Consider the following 13,306-nt stretch of genomic DNA (forward strand, 5'->3'; position numbering starts at 1 on the left):
GGGGGGGATTTTATTTTTAAAATTTATTTATTTATTCACTTTTTATGTCCAGAAATAGGCACACCTACATCAACAAAATACAGAAATAATTTAATTAATAAAAAATAAAAATCAGAAAAAGTAATTAGAAAATGTGGCCAAATAAGGGGATAAACAAAAACCAGAAGCCGATCACAACAGGAAGCCCAACAATTAAATCATCAAAGATTTAAATCAACTACTTAAGTTATTCCAAATGCTAAAGGAAATAGTGAACAAAAAAACTAAAGGATACAAGGGACAACAAACAACAGTATTGCAACAAACAAAGCATTTGGGAGGTAGAAAGTATAGTAAGTGAAATAAAAGCTCACTAGTGTGATTCAACAGCAAAGATATCAAAATTTAACCTGACATCATGCTTCAAGGAACTAGAAAAAAAGAGCAAAATTACACAAATAAAATGATATCCATTTATGAAATCTAAAATTTCTTTGAAATTTTAAGTTTCAGTGAGGAGAACTAAGAGAAGAAGAAATAAGTTGTATATGTTTCTATGGAATTATGAGATTAACAAGTAGGGGGTAAAGAAATGGCTCAGGGGTTAAGAGTACTTGACACTGTCTCAGAGTTTGCCATTTCAGGTTTTTGCACCCAACAACAAATAGTATCTCAATAAATACCTGTATTTTACAGTCTCAAATGATCTAATGGTTTTCTTTGGTCTTTGGCAGCATGCATGTGTACACTTGAGCATAAATAAAAATAAATTATTTAAAAGTTTAGGAAATGATACAATGAATAATCACCCTATGATCAGTTAAATAATTGAGATGAGGAATGAACATAAAACATGGAGGGAACACTGGAAAAGAAGAGACAAAAATATGTGTGATCATATGTATGGAAAATCATGAGGAATCTATACACAAAAATTAGACATGATAAATGAGCTTGGTAAAGTTAGAGAACACAGGGTCAATAAACTAAAATTATCTTCAGTGCTACACAGAACAATAAAAAAATCTATGAAGGAAATTAAAAATCTCTTGATACTACCTCATTGGCTATTAAAAGGAGCAGGGTAATAATAAGTAGATGAACATGGATAAGCCTCCAAACATACTTATCAACAGCCCCACTATGAAAAATAACTCCAGTTATAGGAAACATCCAAAGTATATTAATCTGTAATGACAGTGAACAGGCTAGAGATTGCCAGTGGGGTGTGGGGAGTAAAAAATGGGCTGCTGACTGCTTAGTGGATAGTGTTTTACTTCTGGAGTGATGAAATATTCCAAACCTAGAAGGAAGTCATGTTTATATAATACTGTGAAGCTACCACATGCCTTGGAATTGTACTCATTAAAGTGGCTACTTTTATATTATGCAAAGCATACTGTAACAAAAAATTATAGCACTGATGCTAACATCACTGAGAAAAATTTTGAAATTTCACTGCCTTTAAAACGTTGTGAAGGAAAAATAATAAGTAGACTAAAGTAGAAAAGTATGGTCAGTACAATGTGGATAACATGTTCTTTTCTCTTCTCTTTGTTCTCTTTCAGATTATGTCTGGCCTTTACCTAGATATTTGTGCCCCGTCTGGATTTCACTAGATGTGCTATTTTCAACTGCGTCCATCATGCACCTCTGCGCCATATCGCTGGACCGGTATGTAGCAATACGTAATCCTATTGAGCATAGCCGGTTCAATTCGCGGACTAAGGCCATCATGAAGATTGCCATCGTTTGGGCAATATCAATAGGTAAATATACCTGGCCATAGAATTGCAGCGGCTATGCTCAATACCTTCGGATTATGTACTGTGAACAACCTACAGACATCGACTGGTAACATTGCGTTTGATCGGTTGTCGAGTAATTATTCTTAACCTACATATCTGATATTTAGGTTAAAAATAATGAAAGTAGTATAATGCATATGGATATGGTACCTAAGTTTACCAGTTGCATAACTAAATTATTTTTTTCATTAATATATCAGTGGATTTGGCAACACAGATACAAAATGCTTTGACAATTACAAAATTATAAGAAAAAATCTAAATTTTAAAAATATAACATTTAAGTCTATGAAAAGAATGATCTTTCCAGAATATTGGCCGTACTAATTTTTACATTTTTCATACTCAAATTTTCAATTGAAAAATAATAATGCAAATTTGAATTGGCATGAAGTACACATATAAATTTGTGCTGTAATTAAACAAAATTTACAATTTGTCAGAAACTTTAATTACTTTTTGAGTTCTTAAACAGAAAAGAAAAAAGACAGCTGTTGCTCCTCTAAGGAATCAGAATATGTAAATAGAGATAAACAATAATGTTATTTCACATACTTGAGATCTTTGTCAGGGTTTGGCTGACATTAAAGTCAAGAACTTTAACTAGACAGAAGTTAGAGCACTTCTAATCTCCCTCACCTACTTGAACTTATATTGTGTCTCATAAAATAATTTCAACTTTAGGTTTCCTTAAAAATTAAAATGGAAAAAATAAGGTCTAGATGTTTCTTGGCTCTTCATTAATCTTCTAACATTTTATCTCTGGATTAGTCAAGCAAATAAATTATATCACTATTAAGATTATTTTGTTGTAGCTATGGCAGATCATTGTGTGATCTACAATACACCATCAGATAACAAGCCACAAAGTTTGTCACAAAATTCTATGAATGTTTATATGCAAAACTGCTCTTATAAAATTTAATTGACATTCTCCTCATTTATAAATCAGCATATAAGTTGTTAGATAGTATGACAGTTCTAAGATAAAACAATATTTCCCATCAAGAGTAGATGAAAAAAGTATAACTTGTACACTCAAAAAATGTAAGAGAAATGACTAATTTCCAAATTTAAAAAAATATAGATTAATAAAACAAATTCAAAAGAATATATTAAAGATAAAATGGAAACGCATTAAGAATATAAAAGCAGTTAGTAAATGGTAGAATTAAAACCAATTATTTCTAAAACTATATTACTATAAATAATTTAAATAATCTAAGAATGCCGGTATTAGAAAGATAGCTATTTAGTAGAGTATATAAGTTAGCTGTGGTCTTCCAAATCACCAATACTGTTCTAAAATGTTTTCATTTTCATAAAGATTTAAATTAGCTTATCAATGTCCAAAGTAAAATGTCTTGTTTTTTAAAAGCATAATTAAGTTGAATCTATAAATCAATTAAGTAGATACTAAAATCTTAACAAAAGTATGGTTTGTAATTCAACCACATATCCATATGTACAAATATTTAATATTTACTTAAGTTGTTTAAATCCTATTATACTGTTTTTATTTTATAGGTATTACATCTATCTTTCATAGACACATCTCTGGGCATTTAACTCTTTGGCTGCTATTGTAAATAGCATTGGTTTAAAAATATTTATTGCCAATTACTTGTTGGTGTTATATAGAAATAATACACCTAACATATATTTTTCCTTTGCCCAGAAATCTAGCTAAATTCACATGGTATTTCTAACAGCTTATTAACAGAATTTCTCCAATTTTCTATATATGCTCCATGATGTCACTCATAAAGGATGACATTCATTTGACCATCCCTTGTCTTAAATCTTTATTAGTCTTATTTTATTGACCTGACAGAGCATGTAAGGTAGTGTTCAGTGAAAGAACAAGTAGAAGACATTTTCCCATCTTTTCTGATGAGTATTTTAATACTGAGTGATGTTCGTGAGTAGGGGTGTGGCTTCGGTGGTAAAAAGCTTGTCTGACATTTATAAGACTTTAGCATAGGGAAGCAATAGGAATGCTGAATGGTAGCTCAGGTCTTTTATCTCTTTCATCAGATTCAGCAAGTTCCCTTTCCTTCTATATTTACTGTGACATTTCCTAATTAGTGGAAATTTCCTCAATTTTTTTTCTGTCTAGTATGGTGATTATTGGATATAGTTCCTCCTCTATTCTCTTAGTATAATAGATTATATATGTTTTTGAATTGTGATGAACCTTGAATTTCTCAAGAAAATTATATAAAAATTGGATTTTTTAATTTCTACATCATTGAATTCTCTTAAGATTTAATTAACCTTTTTAAGCTAATTGTCCAGAGAGATTTGCTTTGTTGTTTTGTTTTCTTTTGTAGCCAGTTTTGGTGTGATGATTATATGCATGTCTCATAAAGTGAATCTGAAATAATCTGCAGATCCTTTTTTTCAGTTTTTGGAAGATTTTGAGCATAGCACTTTTGTTTAGAACAAATAAATAATACAGTCGTGTACCCTTCCACACATGCAGGTCACGTGCATGCATGTGTGTTATCTTTCATGTGCATGCGTGTGTGTTGTCTTAATTATTGATTTGGTCACTTCAAAATGAATAGGAATATTTTGTTTTTTATATTATTTTGGTAAATAGTCATTTTCAAGAAAGAACTTTGTATTTTTATCTACTATTTATAATGTTTTGGGCACAAAGCAGCATGCAAAAAATCTTAAATCATCCTTTACTAAGACTGGCTATCTCCCTTTTCTTTCTGAGTTTGCCTATACTCTGTAAGTTTTACTGAATTTCTGCTAGAAGAAAATTTAATCATGGATTTTCTCCTTTACTTCCCATATCCAATCCATTGTTATTTGATCTTTCTCTGTTTCCCATGAGTTTATTTCACCATTTTGACAGCAATTTTATTCAGTGACTCTTCTTTGGGTTTGGCTTACTTTCTAGTCACTACTTTCAAAGGAAAATCAGTTTATTAAACATTATGCTACCATTTTTCTTGTAAACACTGTTTTCATTGTTTCTCATAGTTTGTTATGAGATATTCTCATTTTCTTTGTCTCAGCATATTTTTAATATCTTTTAATTTCTACTTTGTCTCACTATCCTTATAGGACCGAGTTGCCTAATTCCTAATTAATTCCCATGCTTTTCAAATTTCCCATTACCTTTCCATTATTGAATTCTACTTTTATTCCATCTTCATTGGAAAGTATACTTAGCCTACTTTCAGTCTTTTTAAGCTAATTGAGAATTGTTTCCGGCTTTAACTTATTTGGAAACTGTTATGGTATATTTAAGAAGAATATATATTTTACTGTTGTGTGGAACACTTGTAGATATCTGTTAGGTCTATCTATATTATAGCATAGATCAAGACCTGTAATTCCTCATTAATTTTTGTTTATTCAACTTATCAGTGAAAACTATGTAGTGGAATCTCAATATTCTTTTTGGAATTATCTACTTCTCTTTAAATTATGTTAATTATTCTGTGTGTATTTTATAGGTTTTTATTTTATAAATATGTCTCCATCATCAATATGTGTTTTTGACTGATTGCCAATTTTATCACTTTAGCTACGGTGTAGCTGAGACTATTTCATTTTAAAGGCAACTATACTTTTATTTCAGTGACAATTGGGGGTTTTACTTAATGTTCTTGAGATTTCTGCTTCTGCCTCTGCCTTTGAGATTTTTGCATGGCCTTAGTAATTTGACATTTTATTATGCTGTCTCTACACATGGTCCTTTTTTAACATTATTCTACTTGTATTTTATGGTGTTTTTTGGATGTATAGAAATTTACTTGTATTTAAATTATTCAAAAAATGGCCATTATGTCTTCAAATATTTTTGTGATTTTTTAAAAACATCCTTCTTTAGGAAAAACCAATTGTACATGAAATGGTAGACTTGATAGCATCTCACACATATTTGAGAATTTCTTGATATTTCTTCATTATTTATTCCTTTTTTTCTTTAGAATGCATTATCTCATTTGGTATTTCTATTCATCTCTCCCTGTCTTTTCTAATTCCATCTTTTTTGAAATAACAAATCATCTATTGAGCCACTAATTAATTTTTCATTTCAATGATTGTGTCAACACTTTTCCACAATTTCCTCTTATTCTCTACATTTTACTTTCAGCTATAGTAAAGTCAACATTTTTAAGTTCAGCATATGAAAAGATTATGTTATTTGATTTCCTGTGCTTGAATTATTTCATTATGCACAATATTCTCCAGTCCTATCTATTTTGTTGCAAATGACAAGACTGCATCCTGTTATATGCTGGATATTGTACCATCAGGTACTTACATTAAATTTTCTTTATCCACTCATCAGTTCATTTGGATGTATTGTTTCCATTTCTTGGCTATTATAAGCAGTGTTACAATGAGTATAGAAATACAAATGTTTCTTTGATATACTTGTTTAGTCTTCTTCAAACATATACCCAGTAATGGAATTTCTACATCATATCTTTAATTTAATTTAATTTCTAGAAGAAACTCAATACTGTTTTTCATAATGACTATACTAATTTACATTCTCAACAACTAAGTGTAAGGTTTCCCCTCTCTACACCCATTCATCACCTCTTGCTGATGTTTATTCTTTTTTCTAAAAATTCTCCTAATTCTATCTCATGGTAGCTTTTATTTGCATTTTCCTTGTGATTAGTGATGAAGAATTGGCTGCAAAATATATGATTGGATTTTTATAAGATTTCCTTTCAGAAATGTTTTAATTTGGGTTATTGCGGGTTTACTAGTTTCTAATGTTGCATTTGAAGTGTTTTGAGTTTCTTGTACATTCTAGTTATTAACCTCTTATCATATGTACAGTTTTAAAGTATTTTATACTATTATAATGATGTTTTCATTACTATGGCATTTATGAAATTAATCTAATTTATGTGTAGGCACCCATGTTTATAAACTTCCTTCTTCCATTACATTTGTGGTAGGCCATATGTTATTTTTTATTGGATATTTTATTTACATTTCAGATGTTATCCCTTACACCATGCCCCCCCTCGCCCAGGAACCCCCTATCACATCTCCCCTCCTCCTGCTTCTATGAGGATGTGCCCACACCTAACCCCCCACTCCCACCTCCCCACCCTCGAATTCCCCCACACTCAGTGTCTAGCCTTCATGAGACCAAGTATGTTGTATTTCTCTTATTTTTAAGTTCTGGGTTTGAAATATTACTTATTCAAGAATAAATTGTTGGAGGTGAAGTGATTGCTCAGTGGTTAAGCAAGGTTATTCTCTTACAGGGGACCCGGGTTTGGTTCCTAGTACTTCTATGATGGCTCAAAAACTTCTTGTAACTCTAGTTCTAGGGGATCTGATGACTTGTGAGATAAGCCCTTTATCTTTTTCTCCTAATATTAAAAATTCTACTTGTTTTATATGTTCACCATTTTAATTCGGATGTCTGCTTGTGGTTCTCTGGATGTATATGACTTAGGATTAATTGATTTCCTACAATTTTGTATTATTTTATTTATTTACTTTACACCCCAATCACAACTTCTTCCTTTATTTTCTCCAAGTTTCCACCCCCTCCCCAATCATTCCTGCTCCCATGACTCCTGAGAGAATGGGGGGACTCCCATGGATATCAACCTTCCTTGGCATATCAAGTTGCAGTAAGACTAGTTGCATCACCTTCTTCTACTGAGGCTAGACAAGGCATCTCAGTTAGGGGAAAGGGAGCCAAAGACAGCAACAGACTCAGAGACAACCACTGCTACAATTGTTAGTGGACCCACTAGAAGACCAAGCTGCATGTCTGTTACATATGTTTATGGGGCCTAGGTCCAACATCCCATGCATGCTCTCTGGTTGGGGGTTCAGTTTCTGAGAGCCTCTATGGGCCTAAGTTTGTTGATTCTGTCTATTTTCTTGTAGTATCATTGACCTCTTTGGCACCTTCAATCCTTCTTCTCCCTCTTCTACAAGATTCCCCATGCTCTTCCTAATGTTGACCTGTGGGTCTTTGTATCTATTTCAGACAGATGCTGGTTGAAGCCTCTCAGAAGAGAGTTATGCTAGGCTTCTGCCTGCAAGCATAGCATAATATCATTATAGTGTTAGGGGCAGGCTCTCTCTCAATGCATGAGTCTTAAGTAGAAATAGTCATTCGTTAGCCATTCCCTCAGTTTATGTTTTTTTTCTTTATTCCTGCACATCTTGTAGGCAGGAAAAATTGTGGGTCGAAAGTTTTGTGCCTCCCCCAACACATACACACTGTGGGGATAGTGTCCCTGTCCCTCCATTGGAAGTGTTGTCTGATAGCAGGAGGTGGTCATTTTTGGTTCCATATCCCCTACTGCTAGGAATCTTAGCTAGGGCCACTCTCCATGATCCCGGGGAGTTTCCATTGTCCTAGGTTTCCAGTTAGTGCCAGAGATGGCCCTGCATCTCTTCCGATTCTCTCTGTTTCCATCCTCCTCACACTTGATCCCCTGTTTCCCTCCTTACTCTCTCTCTCACCCAGTTCCCTCTAGCCATATACCCCTAATTTTTTTTGTTTAATTTCTTTATGATTTTAATTTCCATTCTCAGTGAGATTTAAACATCCTCGCTTGGGCTATCCTGGTTATTCAGCTTCTTTGGATCTGTGAATTGTAGCATGGTTAACATATTTTATAGCTAATTGGATTTTAGTAAACTTGAGAAATTTTTAGCCAGAATTTCAAAAATACTTGTTCCGTTCCTTTCTTTCCTTCTACATCTCTTAGTATTTCATGAGTGACTCTCTCTCTCTCTCTCTCTCTCTCTCTCTCTCTCTCTCTCTCTCTCTCTCTGTGTGTGTGTGTGTGTGTGTGTGTGTGTGTGTGTGTGTGTGTTTGTGCTTGCACACTCAAATGTATGTAGATTCTCTTGATGATGGCTAAGCTGGTCTATTGTAGAGTTTTCCTCTTACTGGTTAGGAATCTCTATATTTTTTATTGTCCTCATGGTTGAACTTTTCCACACTATACGACAATAAGTCACTTACCATGAGAAGAGATTAAGAACTACTTGCTTTGTTATCACATCTTAGTTATGATAAAAGTTCGGGGTCACAATTCTAGATCTGGAGTTGGGAAGGACAGGGATGCTAGCAGGGTTTTCTTAATGATCAATGCACTGTAGTCTACGAATGCTTGATGGAACACTTAGTCTTTTGGCTTATTTTCCATTCATGGAACCACTGCTTTACAATATGTAAAAATAGCAATTTAGGACTTGGCATTTTCAATATCAGCATACAGAATATAGAACTTCCATTGTATGAGTGGAGCCTGAGCAGACCAGAGAAGTTCCTGCCTATCAACTGCATTCACCAGATAATAGTTTCATTGGCAGGATAGAAAAAAATCTCCAGTGTCATGCCAAGCCTTGAAACATATCCATCAGGCTCAAAACTAGGGGTATGGGAAAGTCTTGTGCACTGGTAGTATCTTGTTAAGAAGAGACTGCCTGTCTCACTGAATTGAGTTAGGAAGAATGAAATGTGTATTATTCAGACACTACAGAATCTCATTATTCATATTAAGCACTAGTAACTTCCTTGATTAAATGTTCCTTTGTGTGCCTCATGCCTGCATGACTATTTCTAGAAACATTCTTCTCAGTGATTAGGATGGACTCCAAGACATCTGGGTATGCTTAGGCAAGAGCTCCCTCACTGACACTTCATTGTTTGCTGTAATTTTTAATAGTATTTCTGAGAACTAAGTTGGTGATGCTTTACTTTATTATTATTCATAATGAATACTTCTGCTCTATGTGCATATTTACTTCTTGCATTGAGTTACCTGAATATTTCTAAAATAGGTTAATTAAACTCTTTATCTGAAAAGTTCAATATCTAGTCTCCCTGGGAAAGATTTTACTGGCTGCTTTATTTATTATGCATTGGCATGTGTGTTTGTTTCATTGGATTAGGATTTTTTATTGCTACCTGTGGCTTGTTGGAATTTAGATTCTCCCTGTTCCCTAGGATTTGTTGTTTCCATGTTTTATTGTAATATTTGTTAGTTTTGGGACATTTCTGAAGTAATTGCACAAAGAATATATTCTTTGTAAATGAAGTTTGTGTCTCAATAGTTTAGTGATCAGCTGATAATTAAGGTAGAGATTACTTTCCTGCCTGGAAACAATAAATCTGCCTCCTTGCCAGGGTCTGTGTTATTGGATACTTCTTCAGCATTTAGCTAGAGTTTATAAATCTCTTGTGGACTTTATATTCAGCTTGCACAGAGCCTCTGCGTCAGCCAGAACTAGAAGCTTAGGGGCACCTGGGATCTTTACAAAGCACAGCCTTATGAAAGGATGCACACTTAGACAGAGAGATCTGAAGTATGGGAACTATGTTGAAACTTTGTAAATCTTTATACGATAACTACTTTTCACCTTCTCCCCCAATAGTTTTTGCTTATTCCATCCACACAGAATTGTCACTCATTGCCTCAGGCAATCACAGTGTTAGAACAGTTGCCAGAAATGTCCCTTGTAGACAGCCTTTTAGAATTGGTTAAACTCCTATGCAAACCCAACAGCAACAAAACAGCAATTTCAGTTGGTTTCCAGGACAGCACCAGGCATGACAGATAGCTATGTATCTGAGTTCCTGGATTCGAATGATCTGCTCCATTTTTCTACCATTGTATCAGAACCATCAGCTGTTATTATTCAAGGCTGTCACTGATCTGGGTAGCAGAAGATAGCTAAAGGTTTGATGCTGGCCAATAATAAGGCATTTTTCTTAAATCAATATTTCCTCTGTTGTTAGTACTTTTTGATTACTTTCTGCAACCCTAGAGTGCCAATTCTAGATTTTCCAGGTTTTCTGTTGTTTTTACTAAGAAGAAAAGACTTTTGAAAGTCCTAGCTCTGCCATTTTCATAGATGTCACTCCCAAACTGTTTTTTTGGTAACCACCATCTTATTAATAATATTAATAGGCCATCTCCCACTTTTCCTCCTTCCTTCCCCTTCCTCCCCTCCTCCTCTTCTTTTTTCTCCTCTTCCTCTTTCTCTTCCTCTTCCTCTTCCTTTTCTTCTTGCTATGTACGGGAGGCTAATTGCAAACTCACAGAGATCTACCTCCAGGTCAATAAACTTCTTTTGAACTCTGGTATTGCCTTTTCAATATGCCTCCTTACATTTAAATTGTTAAGATAGGAAATAAAATGTGCCTCCTTAATCAATCTCAATTACTTGTGAGTTTCTTCCCAGAATAAGAAATACAGTACATTTATTTATTTATTTATTTTGAAATTAATGTTTATTGGATATTTTATTTACATTTCAGATGTTATGCCCATACCCCATTTCTTCCCCCCACCCACCCAGGAACCCCCATCCCATCCCCCCTCCTCCTGCATCTATGAGGATGTGCTCTCACCTCCCTCTATGAGGGAGAGGGAGAAGGAGAGAGAGGGGAAGAGGGAGGGGGAGGGGGAGAGAGGGGGAGAGAGGGGAGGGGGAGGGGGAGGGGAAGGGGAGGGGAAGGGGAGGGACAGGGAGAGGGAGAGGGAGAGGGAGGGGAGAGGGAGAGGGGGAGGGGGAGGGGAGGGGGAGGGGGAGGGGGAGGGGGAGAGAGGGGGAGGGAGAGGGAAGAGGGAAGAGAGAGGGAAGAGGGAAGAGGGAAGAGGGAAGAGGGAAGAGGGAAGAGGGAAGAGGGAAGAGGGAAGAGGGAAGAGGGAAGAGGGAAGAGGGAAGAGGGAAGAGGGAGGAGAGTGGGGGCTAGAGGGAGAGGGAGAGGGAGGAGAGTGGGGGCTTCCCTATGTAGCCTTGGCTAGCCACAAACTCACTATGTATATAGACTGAGCCTGAATTTGTGATGATGATTCATTCCCCCAAAGAGTATGTTTCCTGAATATTGGAATTCTAAACATGCACCACCAAGTCTAGCTACTATATCACATTTAATCTTGTATTTACTTATGGTTTATGGATTTGTCACTGATTTTTGCTCATATCTTTCTTTTTGTCCACAAAGACTTATTTAAGCAATTTTTTCACACTGAATTCTACAAATATTTCTCTTTGTAGGTAATAAAAATGTTTCAACTCATCTTTAGTTTTTGAAAAAAAAAATGTTTTACAGGATAAAGAGTTGTTGAACAGCCATTATTTTTTGTCCAGTTTTTGGATCTGGTATTTTGGCAATTTCATGTTTTATGGTGATGTGAGAAAATATTCATATTTTTCTTCTCTGTATGCAATATGCCTTTTCTTACTATTGATCTCAAATTTTTATTATATCATCTTTTAAACTTATTTTTGAATTGGTGAGGATTAAACTAAGAACTTATGGTATGCCAGTCAAGTCTGTTTCTCTCTCTCTCTCTCTCTCTCTCTCTCTCTCTCTCTCTCTCTCTCTCTCACACACACACACACACACACACACTTTTATATTTCAAAATCAGAAAAACATTTGTCCTGGTCTGACAGCTTACTTTGGTGTTTGCAGTTCATTTAGCTTTAGAGAAGTCTAGCCTGAGATTTGTTTCAGTAATTTGTGAAAGTGTTAATCATCATTTTTCCCCAAATGCATTGCTCTTTCCTCTCTGGAAGCACACAAGTTGCTGTTTAATATTATTTCATACATCTCAGCCGTTGTACTTTTTGATTTTCATGTTATTCCCTAATAATTGATGTTCCTGGCCTCTAAAACTTAGAAATTTTGTCATCTAGTGGTTTTTCAGTTGTGTGGAACATTATAAACATTAAAATTTCTTATTCTTTCTATGGCTGCTCTTCTACTGAAATTGTTATCTTTTAAATTATACTATTTTCCTTTCATTCATCTTAAAATACATACTTTGAGATTTTGGTTTCTTTAGATCAAACTCGGCTTCCACTATTAATCTACTAACATTTACCTTTTATTTTTAGTTATTATTGACTCTACTTTTTGCTTCTTTGAGTTTAATAACCTTAATTGAAAATCTGGATATTGATTATTACTATAATCAATATAGTATAATACTATTTATTTTAAGAAGATTATTGTTTTTCCCTCCTGGGAGACAGTTTTCCTCGCATTGTGTCACAACTGATACTTCTGCTCAGATTTCTTGGTTTCTAGATCCTTCTTCATTAGCATGGCCTAGAATTTCATAGTTTTAATAATGCACTGCTTTTCCACTCCAGCCTCTAGAAGTGTAGGAAATTTAAAAATCTATATTAATCATATTGTTATTTCTATATGTTATAGATAAAATTGCAAATTATTTGTACTTCACAGCTTTCTTTATCTTTCAAGAAATAAAGATAAAACAAAACTGCCTCTTGGCATCAATTCCATAAGCATTTATCATTTTCTTTAAGGAAAGTCTGTTGTAAAGAATTTCAGTTTTAGTTGATCTGAAAAAAGTCTTAAGTTTTACTTTTATTGATGAAAAATATGTCATGTCCATTTAGATAAAATTCTGACTTGACAGCTGCAGGTTCATTAACTGAGTTTTTCCTTAGTTCTCTGGTTAGATGTTTATTATTACATTATTGTATTATCTTCCATCTTTGTGGTTTTTCAT

At 34.3% G+C, this 13,306-nt stretch overlaps 1 protein-coding gene and 1 long non-coding RNA gene across 2 annotated transcripts in view; one reads left to right on the top strand and one right to left on the bottom strand.

The window, feature by feature from the left end:
* The window catches only part of Htr2c (5-hydroxytryptamine receptor 2C), a 196,578-nt gene that overhangs the window by 169,272 nt on the left and 14,000 nt on the right, over nt 1-13,306 (top strand). The window contains 1 exon segment of the mRNA XM_034485543.2: nt 1,548-1,748. Within this exon segment, the coding sequence (XP_034341434.1) occupies nt 1,548-1,748 (201 nt within the window).
* LOC143435453 (uncharacterized) overlaps nt 1-13,306 on the bottom strand; it is a 31,236-nt gene that overhangs the window by 12,260 nt on the left and 5,670 nt on the right. The gene's annotated exons all lie outside the window — the stretch shown is intronic.

The sequence above is a fragment of the Arvicanthis niloticus genome, chromosome X (genome assembly GCF_011762505.2).
Source record: "Arvicanthis niloticus isolate mArvNil1 chromosome X, mArvNil1.pat.X, whole genome shotgun sequence".
Lineage (NCBI taxonomy): Eukaryota > Metazoa > Chordata > Mammalia > Rodentia > Muridae > Arvicanthis > Arvicanthis niloticus.